This window comes from Trachypithecus francoisi, unplaced genomic scaffold (genome assembly GCF_009764315.1).
Source record: "Trachypithecus francoisi isolate TF-2019V2 unplaced genomic scaffold, Tfra_2.0 Lachesis_group2, whole genome shotgun sequence".
In the NCBI taxonomy this organism is placed as follows: Eukaryota; Metazoa; Chordata; class Mammalia; order Primates; family Cercopithecidae; genus Trachypithecus; species Trachypithecus francoisi.
In genome coordinates this window covers 169137727-169155831 of record NW_022681465.1, presented here as the reverse complement: position 1 = coordinate 169155831, position 18105 = coordinate 169137727, and the positions used below count along the sequence as shown (strand labels likewise).

The 18105-nt window shown below is 39.8% G+C and overlaps 1 protein-coding gene across 1 annotated transcript; it reads left to right on the top strand.

The window, feature by feature from the left end:
* The first annotated feature begins 15689 nt into the window (after positions 1-15689).
* On the top strand, positions 15690-16106 carry LOC117066130 (small ubiquitin-related modifier 1-like). The gene has a single exon (XM_033181576.1). It carries the CDS (start codon positions 15690-15692, stop codon positions 16104-16106), a length of 417 nt encoding a protein of 138 aa, XP_033037467.1.
* Positions 16107-18105: the final 1999 nt, after the last annotated feature.

Genomic DNA, 18105 nt, shown 5'->3' with positions numbered 1-18105 from the left:
TATCCATTTCCTTCTTCCTCAACACTCACCTCTTTCCCAAGGGAGACAATCCCAAGTTTCATCCAGTAACTGCATCTGGCTTGAAATCCAGGATCTCTAGGTAAACCCGAATTCTTTCCATCAGGGATAGAAGATGGAAGCAATGGCCTTGCTTTTGATAAGAAACTCTGCCTATGGTTCTCCATGGCCACTGGCACCACCCTCTGGGGAATTGCCCTGGTCTATTCCTTAGCCTCCACGAATACACCTGAATTGGGAGTTGAGTATGCCTCCTTTACAGGCTGCTCAGCTTCTTAATGGTGTAAGTCTGGCGGCCTGAAAGTTGTTTTAAGGTTAAATGGTCAAAGGGGTTTTGGGTTTTGTTTTTTGGTCCAGGTTCAGAGTTTCTTTGACAATAGAATGTTCTCAAAAACTTAGGAGGCTTCTGATTTGTTTGCTTCAGTCAGTTCCTTGTGCTCACAACCACACACAAGGCTTTTCTTAGATATTATTCTCAAGCTTTCATATTCCTTTGCCTTGTTGTCTCCATACCTCCCTCTTAATTAAACAGCAGCTTTGTTGAGGTCACACAATGTGGGGAGGTATACCTTTAATCTGGTTTTTACTCTAGAGCAGCATCACTTTGTTTAAAACTCTAGAGCAGCATCACTTTGTTTAACTGACAAGTCTTACTGGGCCATTATCACCAAGACATTCTTTGCACTCTTGGATTACAGAGCATCTCTTATTCTTTGGAGGCCCAGAAGCAATTGACCCTTTCAAGTTTGTAAGATTCTTTCTTTGTTCCTGCCCAACCTTGCTTGAAAATCGGCCAATTCTTTTCTGAGCTCATCTCTTTCTTGTAATACCGTGCTAAAGCCAGCCAGTAGCTAATATGCAACATCACTCTGATTTTTCTACTAATTCCAAAGCTTCTGGGACTAGCTGCCAAGCCATTGCCACACATTTCAGGTTTTTGTAATGGCAGCATCTGACTTCCACTACCAATTTCTGTATTAGTTAAGGCAACACCGATTGGTGTAACAGAAACTTTAAATTCTCAGTGGTTTAACGTGAAAATTTTATTTCTTACTCACTTGAGAGTCTAATGCAGATGTCTAAGTGGGGTGGCCTTCTATGTAAAGGGGCCCAGGCTCCCCCTATCTTTTTTGTCTCCACCCACCTCTTGATCCTCAGAGTCCTCTCCATTTAGCCGGCAGGTAGCAAAGCCATCCTACTTCCTAACTGCTTCCACTTGCTTTCTATTGGCCAGAACTCAGTCATGAGGTATAGTCTAACTGTGTGCCCAGGAAGGAAAGGAAATGGGTTTTGATGAACTCATAGCAGCCCCAGCTACATGTGTAACACACTTTGCTCACAACACTCAATAAATACTACTTGGTGTTCTTGTTACTGTATGTCCCACTGAAAAATAATAGATGAAGGAAGTGATGTATACTTTTAGGCTGCAATAAAGAGGACTTAGCAAAAATGTGATGGAAACTTCTAAATGTAATGTAAAAGAGGAATTGGACTTATTCTGTGTTGCTCCAGAGGACAAGACTGGGAGCAGCCAGTGAATGAGGCAGTTTTCCATTGAAGGTGAGAACTTTTTTACAATTATGAATGAATCCCATATACAGTTTTGCTTTAAAGATAGCGAGTGCTGGGTTACTGGGAGCACAAAGGCAGAGGCTGCCATCACATATCTTAGAAGGAAGATTCCTGCCTGAGAGAACACTTCCAGCCATAGGATTCCTTAGGTCTCTTTGAATATTAATATTTCATTTTCTGTATGAGATGGTGGAGAGAAAGGACCCTTTGACTGGTGATATCTCCAGCAATGTGTTGACCTCTGAGATTATCTCCCCTCAGTTAATAACTATAGTTTTTCCCTTTCAGAGTATTTACTAATTCTATGTTCATATGCTACCCCAGTAAAATCTCCAAGTGAGCTTCCTCAAACCCCACCGTGAAGTTAGTTACTGCAGGAAATGGACTCATCTATTACACTACTGCTTACCCAATTGTTCAGTCTTGAAACCTGGGAGGTATCCTTGAATCCTCTGACTTACCCACTGTCACAGCTGACTAATCACAAAGTACTTGCTCTTCTATTTTCTAAATATTCTCCAAATTCATCCACTTCTTTTCATTCTCACATCACCCTGGTAGAGGCCACTATGATTTTTCACTGGCATCATCTCATGCCTCTCTCCCATCCATTTTTCACACGGGAGCCAGAATAAGCCTTTCAATCTGCATACATGATATGAATTATAGTCCACAACGTCTGCAGTGCAGGAAATATCCCCACTCTTTATTTTTCATATATCACTTTTCTCTTGATTTCGAAGCCCCATTTCTCCAGGCTGATGGAAACGTGATAGTCAGATATTCTTAGGGTTTTCCTGGCTCCCTGGAATTGTGGCTTCCAAGGTCTCATGTGGTCAGGCTTGGGGGTCAGCTGGGGAGGCCTCTGGGCATCCATTGCCCTATGTGCATTCCTATTTTAGGAGTGATGCAGGGTCTCGGGATGCTCCCTCCTCAGGCTGCTGCTGAGAGGTAGTCCCGTAGACCCCCATTCTAGGACCCACAGACAACTCCCCCATCTTCTGTCACTCCAGAGGAACTCATTTTTCTAACCTGGAGGGGAGCCCCGTCTCTGCCCTTCTCCCCACAATTCTTTCTAATTCCTTTGCAAATCTCTGAGTTCACTCTAAGTGCTTAGGCTTTTGAAAATAAAAGCCAAAAACTCTTACATGGTATATCTTACTACTGTCCCACATACCTCCCCTAAAGTATGGAAAGTGCAGTCAAATATCTATTTGGAAGGGAAAAAGATAAATAAAATGCAGGAAAGGAAAAAAAAAAACCACTTAAACTGTTCCAAAAGCCTCTCAGGCCCAGGTGTAAATCTGCTGTCACTCCCCACTTCCTTGCTTCCTATTGCCCTTGGCATCTTTCATGGTCTTTGGGCCACCTCGTGATGTTATCCCTGCCCACCTCTGCAGCTCCTCTGCCCAAGCGCCTCTGCTCCCTGCCCACTGGACCACACTGGGTTCTTCAAATACCTTGTTTCTGGGCCTGGATTGCTCTTCCCTCACCTACTCCTTGCCTGACTGCTATCCAAGTTCCAGGAATGATTTCAATATGACCCCAACAAGGTCTGATGTCCTGTTCTGTGGCCTCACACAGCACTTGTACTTCTCCTTCCCTGGACTTCATGCTCCAAACTACTTGCTGTGAGCTGTTCAATGTCGCAGGTTCTGTAGAGTAGTGATGGCGTCTGTCTCATTACTGCTCTATTCCAGCCATTAGTGTGGGGTCAAGGCTGCTCCAGGAGCACTGTCTCAGTGCATCTTACTACTGGGCAATTTGGTGCACAGAAGGGCTGGAGTGGGCACGTTGTGCATGTGTGTGTGTTTCTATTCTAGCTTCTCTGTGCCCTTATTTTCCTCCTATGGAGCTATGATAGCAATTTGCATTTAAACCAAGCTCATTTATGAAACATTCTATAGACACCATTATCGTCATCCTTACTACAGATTTGCTTTTCATTCAGAATATTCTCGTATTTATTCTTGGACTTCTTCCTGCAAATGTCTGCACATCCCAGTTTATGTGGGAGCCAAAGGGAAGAGGGACGGGGTGAGAAACCACATTTCTGAGAAACCTGATTCACAGCAGCAATGGGCCCTGGCAGTGCAGGGCTCTGGGAGCAAGGACATCACAGCTATACTACTTTTAGGGGATGTATATTTGTTTTTAGCACATTGGATGATTGCTTTAGAACCCCGTCTCCCCAACATATGAAAAAAAGAAAAGAAATGAAAGAAAAGAAACAGGAAATGAAAAAGTCAGCAGAAAGAAGGTCAGACAAAGTTTCAAAAAGTCCAACATCAATATTTTTTTTAAAGGAGGAAAAAAGCCAATTTTTTTTTAAATGAAAAGAAAACCCTGTTTTATTAACTGATGATAGCTTTATGACAGTTGTATGATCTGGTCTATAATTTCTAAGTCATTCTTGAACTTGTCCCTCTGGAATCTCCCTTACAGTTGCTCAGGAACTAAAGCTGAATGTCATATTTCTATGCTAAAAACTAACATGCAGGGCTCCTGGCACAGTTATGTTCACATGGACAAGCAGATGTGAAATGTGTGCACAAGGACATTCCCATACCCTGGTGTCACACTCTTCCCGGGAACTATATAACATAATGGTGCAAAAACAAAATAAAATTACTCTGGTCCCACCGCATAAATAATGCTTTAGTACTGCCAAGAGAAGTTGTCTCTCTCTCTTTTTTTTCCCCCTTCAGATCTTTAATGAGTTCCTTTTCTACACTAAACACTGGGTCAAGCCCTAGATGTTTTCAAAACTGAACATGGAAATGCTGAATTTGAAAAAGAACAGTGCAGTCATATTAAGATTTGATTTCCCTAAAAACAGGGACACTGAAAGAGGGAATCCTCTGAAAATCTTAACATTATACATTGCAGCCTTGAGATCATTTCTTCTCAAATGGCAGATTCATGAGTGCTCACTATGGTAGGGACAAAAATTCCACTTAAATAAAATAATTACGGACTTTAAATAGTCTTGTAAATAAATATGAAAAATGCACCAGCATTTTACTCTCACTTCTGAGAATTTATATAATAAAAGTTAATCCCAAAGAGGGAAAAAGCTCCCTATAATCCCAGAACTCTTGGAGGCCTAGGCAAGTGGGTCACTTGAGGTCGGGAGTTTGAGACCAGCCTGGCCAACATGGTGAATCCCCGTCTCTACTAAAAATACAAAAATTAGCCGGGCATGGTGGTGCGCCCCTGTAATTCCAGCTACTCGGGAGGCTGAGGCAGGAGAATGCCTTGAACCTTGGAGGCGGAGGTTGCAGTGAACCAAGATCGTGCCACTGCACTTCAGTTTGGGCAAAAGAGTGAGACTCAGTCTCAGAAAAAATTAAAAAAGAAGGAAATAGCTTTATATACAAAAAGTCCAATATAATTATATTTAAAAGACCAGTCTGATGCCTTTAAGTAAATCGTTTGCTTAATGCAATATTATGAATATTATGCAGCCATTTAAAATAAATTTTATGAAGAATTAATAAAGGCTTGGAGAGTTGTCATGTTGTAATGTTAAATTAAAATGTAAAGTTTTAAATACAGTGTGATCAGAAACATTCATAAACCAATAACCATGAATACAGAAAAGAGCAGAGACAGATTGGCCAACATTGGAACTGTGTTGCTTTGAGGATGTTTGAATTATGCATATTTTTTGCCTCTACTTTCCTATATATTATAATGTATAGTAAATATTACAAATGTATAAGTTTTTAATGTTTACAATGAAGGGGGAAATCTTTATTTTTTAACAGAGAATGATCCTTAGCCTAATCTTTTCTACACTCATCTATTGGAGATACTTGACTGTTAGATTAATGATTTTGACTACTCATCTGCCAAAAATTGTTATTTGAAAAAATTAAAGAGCAAAAAATTAACAATATAAAAATAATAAAACATTTATTTCTTTTATTCATGCTACTCTGGTTAAATAATAACCATTTATTTTTCAAAAGAAAAGAAATCTTAATGGTAGCTTAAATCTGGGGTGCTGGACCTGAATTGCACATTTACTGATGGAGAACTTTCTATCTGTTTTACTTTATCTGTCTTATAGATAAAAGAAACAAGTTCAGCCAGAATAATTATAGTAAAGACTTAAAGGTCACAACAATAACATCAATAAAACCCCAAATTCTACTTGTTATTTGCCAGATAATTTCCAAGTAATTTCTATGCCACTGCTCACTTAATACCACCAAGTCTATAGGATTGTTTCCATTTTGTAGGTGGAAAGATGGCATCATAATGTACAAGTCATCAGGCTTCCAGAGGAACTCCATTTATAATAAAGCTATCCAATTTTTTCTAAATAGTATGCAAACATGTGTTGTTACTACATTATAGAAGCAGCACATAGTTGGTTTTAGTAAGTGACCACATTCAAACAAAAAGTTGTGAGTTGGACTGATTAAGATGTAGAGACACATGCAAAGGCTGCAAGCTTCCAGCAAAGTCAGGAAGAATTTTGAGTAACTCATCCACACAAAGGAGTCCTTTCCAAACTTGGCTGTACACATGTTAGAGGTCTCATTTTATGTAGCTTAAATGTTTTCGTTAAAACTTGGCTGGCTTTGCATGTGAAGCTGTGAAATCCTTTGGACTAAGGCATCATTTGCCTTTGGCTTTAGAAAACAAAAAAGAGAGGTAAGAATAGCTTGCTTTTGATGGAAAGACTCATGTATAATTGTGTGCCGTCATTTGAGATCACCATGCACAGAGGGAGTTGTAGGATGAAACTACATGGGAATTGGGGCAAAGCAGAGGATTCTTGTCCCAAGATGGTGACACTTGGTTAAGCCCCCCTTTTCCATGAAAACTATGGCGATGTGGAGTGGAAGAACAATAGGCAGGTGCCTCTTGAATGTGTGGCCTCAAATCAATAGGAAAAGTAAAGGGGGTTGCATGGGATACAGGGAGGCTCAAGAGAGAGTAGCATCCAGTATCAGGCTAGAAACCCCAATTTCTAAACTGCATCTTCTTGAGACACTCTCTGAGCAAGACACAACCATCCCAACTTCATGGCTTGTGTGTTCTCCAGACTAAAGGCAACGGCTGGACTAAAGGGTTCGCTGAAGTCCGCTTGACCTCTAAACATTATGAGGCTTCTTTTCCTGTCAATGGCGCTGCCAAACACCTGGCAGACAAAACGTCCCTAGAGGTCTCTTTGTTAACTCCCAGGATGTGGAGAAAATGATCACATCTGTTTAACAGTGTATGAGAATGCCTTGTTTTCAGTCTGGCTGTGACCTAGAATGGGAGGGAGGGCTGGATGATTTTATATTTCTGAATGATCCCAAAAGTTGTTGTTCATCTGGCACGACTGAAGTCTGGGCTACATCCATTATTTCACCTTTCATTCTGTGCTCCTTGATGAGACAGAGGGAGTGAGCAGTAGCAGCAGGGAAAGGAGTTGGCTCCTAGCCGCAAGTGGAATACGTCCCAATTCTGCTTCCAACCTATAGATCCAAGAATTTTGGAAATAGATGAAATAGGCCCCATGTGAGAGGAACTATTTGAAAGCCTGTTAGATAAATTCATCATTTCCCCCAACTCTTCCAGGACCCATGCAAAAGCCTGGAATGCCTGGCCATGGTCTTTGCCCATTGAAATCTCACCTAACTTCAAGAGCTAATTCAGGTGCTGTCTTCTCCTTGCAGCCTTCTCTGATCCCCACAAGTCAGAATGAGCAGTTTTCTCTTTCATGTGTTCACTTGCATGTTCTGCACTGTGCAGGACATGTGTTATCGAGGCTGTGTTATACTTACTGGCCTCTCCCATAATCCAGGGTAACTGAGCACTCCCCACTCCCCCTGAGTCCCCAGTCGGCTTCTGGATAGAAGAAACAGTGTGACATTCACCTGTGTAACCTGCATGTGGGGCTCAATGGATCTCATGGAAAGAAAATGCTAGATTTGTGGAGGTTCTGGTATAAGGGCTATTTTAGCACAGAGATTTTCAGTGAATTCTCCCAATAATGGACCTTTTAAGTTAACCGAGCTACAGTCTAGAGCCTGGGAAGGCAGACGGAGTGAACTGCAGGCTAAGAGAAAAGCCCAGCCCTCTGGTGTGAATGAACTCTTTCAGTGCCATACCTCATCAGGGCACCTTCAGGCTCTAAAAAATGTCCTGTTTGATATTGTAAGCTCCCAAAGGGTGTGGACTGCACTGCTCTCCTTACTTAAACAGCCCAGTGCCACATGCATGGGGCTATTTAATAAATATTGTTTAATGATGATTGCTCTCCCAGCATGAGAGTGTGGGCCTCTCAGTGTGCCCTCGGGAGCCATGTGCAGGGCCTGGCCCACCAGACACAGCACACAGACTGCCCACAATAAATAATATTTGCTGAACTCTCCTTTTGGGCAGTGTGATTCTGCACCAACTTTTGTGGGAAGTAATAAGAGCATAGAACTCATGATTGCTCTCCCTCAAACCTGCTTATGGTCTAATATAAATCTTAGACCCAAAGTTTGCAGAAAATGAGGGCAGAGCTGAACAAACAGATCCAGGCAGAAACAACTTTAGTAAAAATTATAAAAATCCACACAATCGGTCACTGCCTTCAAAGTATTCATATTTTGCTGCCTCATTCTGATGAGGAAAGCATTTGAAGAATGGACAATGCAAAGTGAGTGTGTGGTGAAGCTTCTTTGTAAGAAGAAAAGCATCACTTTCTAATGAGTGTGTGATGAAGCTTCTCTGTAGGAAGAAAAGCATCTGGAAGGAAGTATCTTTTTCTGTGAATTCAATTCTTTCACCTAAAAAGCAATTATAAGACTTTCTATGTTTCTGCTAAAGTATCTCCATAAAACTCTTCAATGTCCTGTTTTAAAAAGAAAACGCACAGTAATAAAGGAGGGTTTACTTGTTTATTTCTTGTGCTCAGAAAAGCCACATGCAGTAACGCTGATGATCTGGGAGCAGTGGAAGCAAGACTTCTCTCTGTTGGCTCAGTCACAGGTGAGTCCACTCCAAAAACAAGTCACACACAGTCTTTTTTCCATCTTCCCTAACCTTCAACATTGTTCAAGGTCCTTCATGTTTCCCATGTGAATTTAGGAGTCAGAATCTCTGGAAACATTGGTTAGGTTGGCTGATAGGCACATTAGAAGAGATTTTTAACATATCCACCACAGTTCCTGGTCAGAACATGCTCTGTTGTTTTTCCAAAACTGCTCATCTGTCCTCTATATTGAAAGAGTCTCTCCGCTGAGCCCTGAAACTCTACACTGTGCTACGTGCTTCACATTCACCAGCTCATTTTATCCTCCCAGGAATCCTTAAGACAGGTGTAGTGGTTATTCTCTGTGGCCAACTAGCATCTGAACTCCCTTTCTCTTGGAGAGCTACTCAGGCTGAGGTCTCAGTGGAGGCAGGGAGTCTCTGCGGGAGGAGGCTTATTCCCACAGATAAGTGAGAAACTTACTTTCTCAGCCTCCCCTGCAGCTAGGATTTGGACAAGTGACTTAGGTTCCATCAGTCAGACCTGGACCAGAGAGCCAATGACACAAAAAGCAGAGATGGCCTGGAGCCTGCTCTGGCCCACAGAGACACACCCAGTTTCCACAGCAGAAATGATTCTAGTGTCAGCAGCCAGTGAACACCGGAGTCAACATGGCATCTTCATGGGGCCAATCTGAGGCATGACTTTGGACCTAGTATCCAGCTGTGCAGCCTAGGGAACCCATGACTACTCAATATTCTTAACACAACCTCTTTCTGCTGCTGAAGGACAGCCGTAGTCGGTGTCTGTTGTTGCAACTACGAATCTTGACCAAGACACAGGAACTACTTTTTAAATTTTTTATTTTAAGTTCTGGGGTGCATGCGCAGCATGTTGCTACATAGGTAAACATGTGCCATGGTGGTTTGCGGCACCTGTCAACCCATCACCTAGGTATTAAGCCCCACATGTATAAGCTATTTTTACTGATGTTCTTCCCCCACCACACCCCTCAACAGGCTCCAGTGTGTGTTGTTCCCCTCCCTGTGTCCATGTGTTCTCATTGTTCAGTTCTCACTTAGAAGTGAGAACATGTGGTGTTTGGTTTTCTGTTCCTGCGTTAGTTTGCTGAGGATAATGGCTTCCAGATCTATCCATGTACCTGCAAAGGACATGATCTTGTTCCTTTTTATGGCTGCTACATCGTATTCCATGATGTATAGGTACTACATTTTCTTTATCCAGTCTATCATTGATGGGCATTTGGGCTGATTCCGTGTCTTTGCTATTGTGACTAGTGCTGCAATAAACATGTGTGCATGTATCTTTATAATAAAATGGTTTATATTCCTTTGGGTATGTACCCAGTAGTGGGATTGCTGGGTCAAATGGTATTTCTGGTTCTAGTCTTTGAGGAATCGCCACACTTTCTTCCATAGTGGTTGAACTAACTTGCATTCCCACCATCAACACAGGAACTATTTTTAACTCTGCTTACAGATGTAAATACTGAGGCTAGAGATGTTAAGTAATTTGCCTAAGGTCTAAGAGCTGGCAAAAGACAGACCTTGGATTCAAAGACAAGTTTGCCTAACCTCAGAGCCCTTGCCCTTTATGTCCACCTCAGAGCACCCCTGCGATATCCATATCACTACAGAACCCCTCAGGCCTTGCAGTGTTGCAAGAGGATACAGGGCACCAGGACAGATGCCCCCAGTACACTCTGCACCTTCCAGTTGAGGGAAAGTGAATTAATATTTGCTAAGCCCTTGATGCATTTAATCTATTTAAATTCCTATGAGTGCCTTGAAAGGTAGTCATCATTATCACTGTTTACAGCTGAGAAAACCAAGACTAAACAAATGAGGTTATTTCTTGCTCAAGGTCACACCCAATTCCAGGTAATTCCAAGCCTGAGCACTTTCCTCTCCTGTTGTCTGTCCACAGATCCTAGGTCCCTGTGAGGAGCTATAAGTTATGGCCATTTTGTCTGTCTGCTAATGTCACACAATAATGTGGGAAAGAATAATGCAATCATCAAAGATTTGGGGCTAGAGCGAGTATCTTTTGCCTGGTTTAATATTCTTGACTCATGATTTAAGCAGGTTCATAGGACTGTTCCATTTTCCAAGTAGAAAGATTTTCTACCATTCAACAAAAAATTCATTTTCTGGCTGGACATGGTGGCTCACGCCTGTAATCCCAGCACTTTGGGAGGCTGAGGTGGGCAGATTGCTTGAGGCCAGTTCAAGACCAGCCTGGCCTACATGGTAAAACCCCATCTCTACTAAATATACAAAAATTAGCCAGGCGTGGTGGCATGCACCTGTGAGCCCAGCTACTTGGGAGGCTGAGGCAGGAGAATCACTTGAATCCAGTAGGCAGAGGCTGCAGTGAGCCGAGATTGAGCCACTGCACTCCAGCCTGGGCAACAGAGCAAGACTCTGTCTCAAAAAAAAAAAAAAAATTCATTTTCTGTGTATGGTGTAAGACAAGACTCCAGTTATATCTGTTTTTCACATGTGAAAAGTCAATTGTTCATCACCATTTAATGAATAACCCATTCTTTCCCTACTAACTTTAAATGCCGCCTCAGTCACACACCAAGTTCCCATATGAGTCATACACCTGGCTCTAGATATTTACATTTTGTCCCCCACATTTTGTCATCTAGATTTTTATTGTTGTTCAGTTATAAATATTTCATAATTTTCATTTGATTTCCTCTTTGTCCATGAATTATTTTGAAGGAAGTTTTTAAATTTTCCAAATGTCTAGATTTCACAATTTGTTTAAATTTATTATAGAAATTTCCAAGCATCAGAATTCATTATTGGTTAAACTATCATTTGATTTCTAGGTATTACACTGAGGTGGGAGAGTGTGATCTGTATGACACAGTGTTGCTCTGTCCATTATAATAGTCATTAGCAACATGTGACTAGTGAGCACTTCACATGGGGCTATCCAAACTGAGATGTGCTGTATCTCTAAGATGTAACATGAAAAAGCAATAATATTGGTAAAATAAAGTAAAATATATTATTAATTGAAATAATGTCTAGTAATATTATAATCACCTTGTTATTAAAATAATCAATATAATAATTTATAGTAAAATAAATTTTATCTGCTTTCTAAAATATTTTTAATGTGGATACTAGAAACTAAAATTATATCTATGGCTCACATTATATGTCTATTGGACAGCAATGATATCGATTATTTGGTATTTTTAACACCTGCTTTTGACTCAGCATGTAGTCAATTTTTGTAAATATTCTTGTGTACTTGAAAAGGAATGCAGACTGCATTAGTGGGTAAAGACTTGTATATAGGTTCATTAGATTAAGCCTGTTAATTGGATTACTCATCTATCCTGTGTTCCTACTAATTTTTTTTGCCTCCTTTGTCTATCAGATTCTAAGAGAGGTATGTTAAAAAAAAAAAAAAACTACTAGAAGTGTGACAAATGCGCACTTCCTACTAGAAGTGCGCACTTCCTACTAGAAGTGCGCATTTATTAATTTCTTCTTGCAATTATGTCCATTTTTGCTTTCTATATTTTGAGGCTATGTTGTTAGGTGCATATGCTATGTTTTGAGTCTGAGGGTTGCTGTGTTTTTTAAGTGCTATCTTTTCTTTTGGAGGTTATTCAGATGTTAACATTGATCTCTGCAGTTAATCAACCTTGCTCCCTTCCCTCCACACCGCACAAGAACTGGAGGGTGCTGTGACTCCTATCACTACCGTGCCTCCTCCTCATCTTCCAAATTATTGCCTTCCAATATTTTTACACCAGTTTGCTTTGATATAATGCATATATTTATTTTATTTTCTTTTTGCAACTTCCTTCTCAATCCTTCCTTCTGCATTCAATTTTCTTCTTACTGCAGAAAAGCCCTTAGTGACTCTTTCAGCAATGGTCTATAACTGTCAAACTGTCTTTGTCCAAAATATTGGTTTACCTTCACTCTTGGAATGGTTTACTTTAGCTGGATACAGAGTTTTAGGATGACTATTATTCAAAAGTGACAGTGAAACAACTACTCTAGAAGACACAATAGTGCCCCTCCCGCCCGCCAAAAGATGTCTACATCTACATCCTAATCCCCGGAACCTGTGAATATCACATTATGCGGCAAAGGATCTTTGCAGATCTATCAAATTAAGGATATTGAGAGGGGGAGGGTAGCCTGGATTATCCAGGTGTGCTGAATGGAATCACAAGGGCCCTTATAAGAGGAAGGCAGGGAACTCAGAGGCAGGGGAGTAGATGTGATGGGGGAAGGAGAGGTATGTACATGTGAGGGAGAGAAAAGGGAGAAAGAGAAGTGCAGATGGAGAGAGAAAGGAGGTCAGGGAGAGAGAGAGAGATGGAAAGATTCTACACTGCTGGCTTTGAAGATGGAGGAAGGGACCCTGAGCCAAGGAATACAGGAAGCCTTTAAATGCCGGAAAAGGTAAGAAAACAGATTTACCTCTAGAGCCTCTGTCTCGTAGGAGACAGCCTACAAAAATGACTCCTTGATTTTAGCTCAGTGAGACTGGTTTTGGATTCTGACCTCCAGAATGGTAAGGTAATAATTTGTGTTGTATTAAGCCACTATTGTGTGATAATTTGATACAGCAGCACTAGAAAATTACTACAACCACTAAGGACTGTATATTAGTAAAAAGGAAACTAGGCAGATTGAGTTCAATTTCTTTTTTTATTATACTTTAAGTTCTAGGGTACATGTGCACAGCGTGCAGGTTTGTTACATATGTATACTTGTGCTATGTTGGAGTTCAATTTAACAAGATCACAGAGGCTACAATTAGTAAGTTAATTATCACAAGGTTATTTCAATTTAAAGGTATTCTCTCACCTTCTGACCTTTTCCATCCCTTTTTTGTTTTTCCTTCCTTCTTTCCTCCCTTCCTCTTTCCTTCCTTCTCTTTATTTTTCTTTCTTTCTTTTCTATTTTTCTTCCTTCCTTTCCCCTCTGTCTCTCCTTCCCCCCTTGCTTCTTCCCCTTCCCCTTTCCCATTTACAGATTTACCCAAGCTACCTGGAATAGTGTCTGGCATAAAGTAGGGGTTGGAGAAATATTTGGGGACCATGTAGAATGCATGAATAAATGAATAATAAGTTTTATGCCACTCTAATTGTTGCTCCTTGGTAGGTAATTAGACTTTTCATCCTGGTCATTCTGAAGGTTTTCTTTGTATCCTGGGTGTTTTTCTATGTCCTATGGTACACCTAGGTGTACATTAATTCTTATTTCTGCTGCTGGACTCGTTTGCTTCCTAACATAAGGATTCATGTCTTTCCTCAATTATAGAATATTCTCCAGCTCTTCACTCATGTCAGTTGTGGAAGAATAAGATATTTTTCCTGTAACTAAAAAATGTCTTTAAAATAACTGAATCTTTTTTGTTTTAGTTGGAAAATGTGTTCTTTTCTTAAAAAGAAAATGGGAAATATCAAAATCACAAGCTGTAGTCACAATTTGAAGTAAACAAATATGATTCTCTGCAACAACAATCTACCACATGCAATTCCCTAAAACAAATATTCATGGTTTCAAGTTCACAAGTCAGCAGTCCTTAGAAATGCTAAAAGAAGAAACTATTGTGTATTACAGAAAAGTTTTTTTTCACTCTTGTTAGTAAACTGAATTGAAAGAAACTCAGTTTCCTGACTTCTCCTTCCTCTAAAAGATGAATGGCTAACCTAGTACTCTGTGTCCTTGAAAGCTCTACTGGAGCTGTCTTCCCATTCTTCTGATGATCTTCATTAACTGTTCATGAAACACATGTCCTCTACTTTTCAATGACAATTGTAACAAATGCCCCATTAAAATTATTCAAGGCTTATGATAATTTAGTTCCACACCACCATTCTTCCTATTCTCTATTTCTAGAAATTCTCTGCATGCTGGACTTTTGCTTTCTATTCTGTGTGCTGCTTAAACTCTCGTGTGTTCCATCTTTATTTTCTGAATCTCTCTCTGCCATTATCTAATAGTTTCCCCAAATCCATCTCCTAATTCATTCTCTCTTTCAGAGTGGCTGCTTTGCTTTTAATGCAGTCATTGAGTTTTTAACTCAGTGCCTACATTTTTATTCCTAGAAGTTTTATTTGGTTCTGTTCAAAAATGTTTTAGTTAATTTCATTGTATTCTATTACTTCATTATGGTTTCTACTTTTTTCTTTATTTTTTAACCGTGTTAAAGTGAACTTATTTTATAGTTCTTTTAACATCATTGAACTCTGATTATCCTATTAGTTAAGTCTGATGACTCTCAGTTACTGTGGATTTTTTCCTTATTGCTTTATAGTTTTCTTAGGAGGGACTCATTAGTAGGGATTTTTTTTTTAAAAAAGCAGTTCAGTACATCCTAGATTATGGGAGTATTCTCCCATACAGTTTGCTTCTGTTGGGTACCCTTAGAAGTTCATAGGCCCAAGACCAGTGTTTACATTAAATTTTCAGAATGAGACTCCCACAACACATGGTGATATAAATTCAGATTCAACATTTGCAAGTGATCTAGGCATCAAATTTTTGGGTTTTTTATTAGAGGACATTGGGACTTTCTTACTGATTCATTTTGCCCTGGGAAAGAGCTCTTGTTTTAAATGGAGGACCAGTCCTTTATGAAAGGTTCTCACTAACTACTCTTCAACTGATGCAGGTTCCATGTATGATCTTTAAAAGCTCATCCTGATAGTTAGAGTCTACAGCCAGATATCATTGTGACTGGAGAAATACTGTATCAGCTTAAGCACAACAGGCTAGTACCAACCTGGCATGAAAGGACATCCCCTTATGAAGTAGGAGATGAAAGTAGATGCCATCTATTCAATGCTTCTACTAAGTTTTAGTTTTTTATCTGATGATTAGAACTACTTACGGATCCTACATTAAATTGTTGAAACCAATAAGATAAACAACTGTGAATAATGCATTCCATAGTTGAGCTTTTTATTTGAACTTAAGGACATATAGAAAAAGAATTCATTTATGGCTGCTGCGGTGTTGTACCATGGGGAAGGAAAATGGATTTGTCAACCCTGGAGTGAGGTTCTGCCTACCCGAGGCTGCTGGCATGTGGAGATCCCCTGGGTGAAACCACTGTCACCATGTCTGACCAGGAGGCAAAACCTTCAACTGAGGACTTGGGGGATAAGAAGGAAACAAAATACATTAAACTCAAAGTCATTAGACAGGATATCAGTGAGATTCACTTCAAAGTGAAAATGACAACACATCTCAAGAAACTCAAAGAAGTATACTGTCAAAGACAGAGCGTTCCAATGAATTTACTCGGGTTTCTCTTTGAAAGTCAGAGAAGCGCTGATAATCATATTTCGAAAGAACTGGGAATGGAGGAAGAAGACATGATTGAAGCTTATCAGGAACCAACATTCAACAGTTTAGATATTCTTTTTATTTTTCTTCTCCCCTCAATCTTTAAAAAAATTTTTTTTTGTAATGTGGTGTTCAAAATGAAATTGAAAACGGGAACCCCAATCTTTTTAAAACAGCTGCTGATTTGAATTCTAATGTTCATTATCCATTATTGTTTGTTTTCATTGTGCTGACTTTTGGTGATCAAGCCCAGCCCCTTTCACATTGCCGCCTCCTTTTGAAAAAGTACACGTGTGCACAGAGAGGCTACCTTTCTCAGGACCACGTGTTTTTGGGCATTTGGTGATAAATGAGATAGATCAATCCAAGGGTTCATAATGACTTTCCAGTTGGCCCTGAGGTTCTAGCATGTGATGGCTTACTCCTGGACTATGACTTTCAGTGGCAGGTACAAGTTTTTCAGAGAACTGGACTGAGGAAAAATGACCTTTTCTTAACTTGAAGCTACTTCAAGGAAGAAGAGGAATATCAGGTTGAAGTCAAGACAAGAGAGAAGGTGAGAGTAATGCCTAACTCCAAAGATGGCTTCATTGAAGAAAAGGCATTTTAAGATTTTTTAAAAATCTTGTTAGGGCCAAGCACAGTGGCTCATGCCTGTAGTCCCAGCATTTTGGAAGGCCAAAGCAGGTGGATTGCTCAGGCTCAGTAGTTTGAGACAAACCTAGCTAACATGTCCAAACCCATCTCTACTAAAAGTACAAACAAAAAAAAAAAATTAGCTGGGTATGGTAGTGCACACCTGTAGTCTCAGCTACTTGGGAGGCTGAGGCAGGATAACCGCTTGAACCTGGGAGGCAAAGGTTGCAGTAAGCCGAGATCATGCCACTTCACTCCAGCCTGGGTGACAGAGCGAGACCTCATCTCAAAAAATCTTGTCAGAAGATCCCAGAACAGTTCTAATTTTCATTAGCAATTTAAAAAGTTTTCATGCAGAAATGAATACAACAGAACACTGTTCTTCTTTATTTTATTTGTAATTTTTGGCCTGGGCTATGCGTTTTAAATGGACGTAGTCTGTACCTGCTTTATTAAACAATATTTGTAAAAATTGTAAAAAAGAAAAATAATCCATTTATCTTGTGGCTGGGTTAAAGAGTTTTCTTGGTGTCCTGAGGGTATATGACCAACAGTCTATGACTATGGAGAAATCTCAGTGTATGCAAAGATCTAACATTATACTGTAATATTCACCTAAGACTCAGAAAAGAACCACTTCACTCAAAGTTCCAAAGCTAGGTTGCTCCCATCCTCTACTGAGAACTTGAAGACTCTTTCAAATTCCCCTACCATTTTTTCTAGCTCATACATTGACCAAAGTTGTGAGTGGGTTACATGAGGCTAAGTATTTTTTAAATTTTTCTTTTATTTTCCTTCTTTCTATTTTTGGTTTCTTATTAAAGAATTGTGACTTTGTGGATTTACCATTTATAAGATCATTTTTTCTTTCTTTTTTGTATTTCCTCTCCCTTCCTTTCTACCTTTGTTTTTTCATTCTTTCCTGTTCCACTGAAGTCTTGAATCTAATGTCTGGGAAACTGGGAAAGAAGAAATCATTGGAAGTTCCTCCCAACAGTCATTGGACATACCTTTCCCTTGTATATATAGATTTAGTGTTGTATAATGAGGTTTTACTTACTGACCATTGTTATGTTACCATGTATGTCTACATTACCTATTCTCAGCAAATGAAAGGAAACATGATTACTCCACTGAGCAGTGACTCTAGGACTCTTGTTGTTTGTTTCAGAGATTAACAGTTTAATAAAGCAGCAATGCAAGAAACTAAGTCCATTAGCTTTCACTTTTCTTAGCTGCATGTAAGTTACTAATTATAACAGAAGGGTCATTCCTAAGGAATTACTAACCCTCAAATGATATGAGATAATTATTCCCAAGAGAATCAAACAAATTTGTAAGACAAATATACTTGAAACTTCAGACATCAATCTCTCTCTCTCTCTCTTTTTTTTAACCACAGCCTGGGAACAAGGGAACTATGAAATATAATTTTACCCCAAGGTCCAACAAATGACTACATGAAAATAATTTCTCTCCTGCCAAAAAAAAAAAAAGGAAAAGAAAAGAAGAAACCCTTTATTTTGGTACATTGCCTAATACTTGTGCAGA

What these genes read in the sequence shown, in the direction of transcription:
- LOC117066130 (XM_033181576.1), top strand. Translation starts at nt 15,690, where the DNA reads ATGTCTGACCAGGAGGCAAAACCTTCAACTGAGGACTTGGGGGATAAG.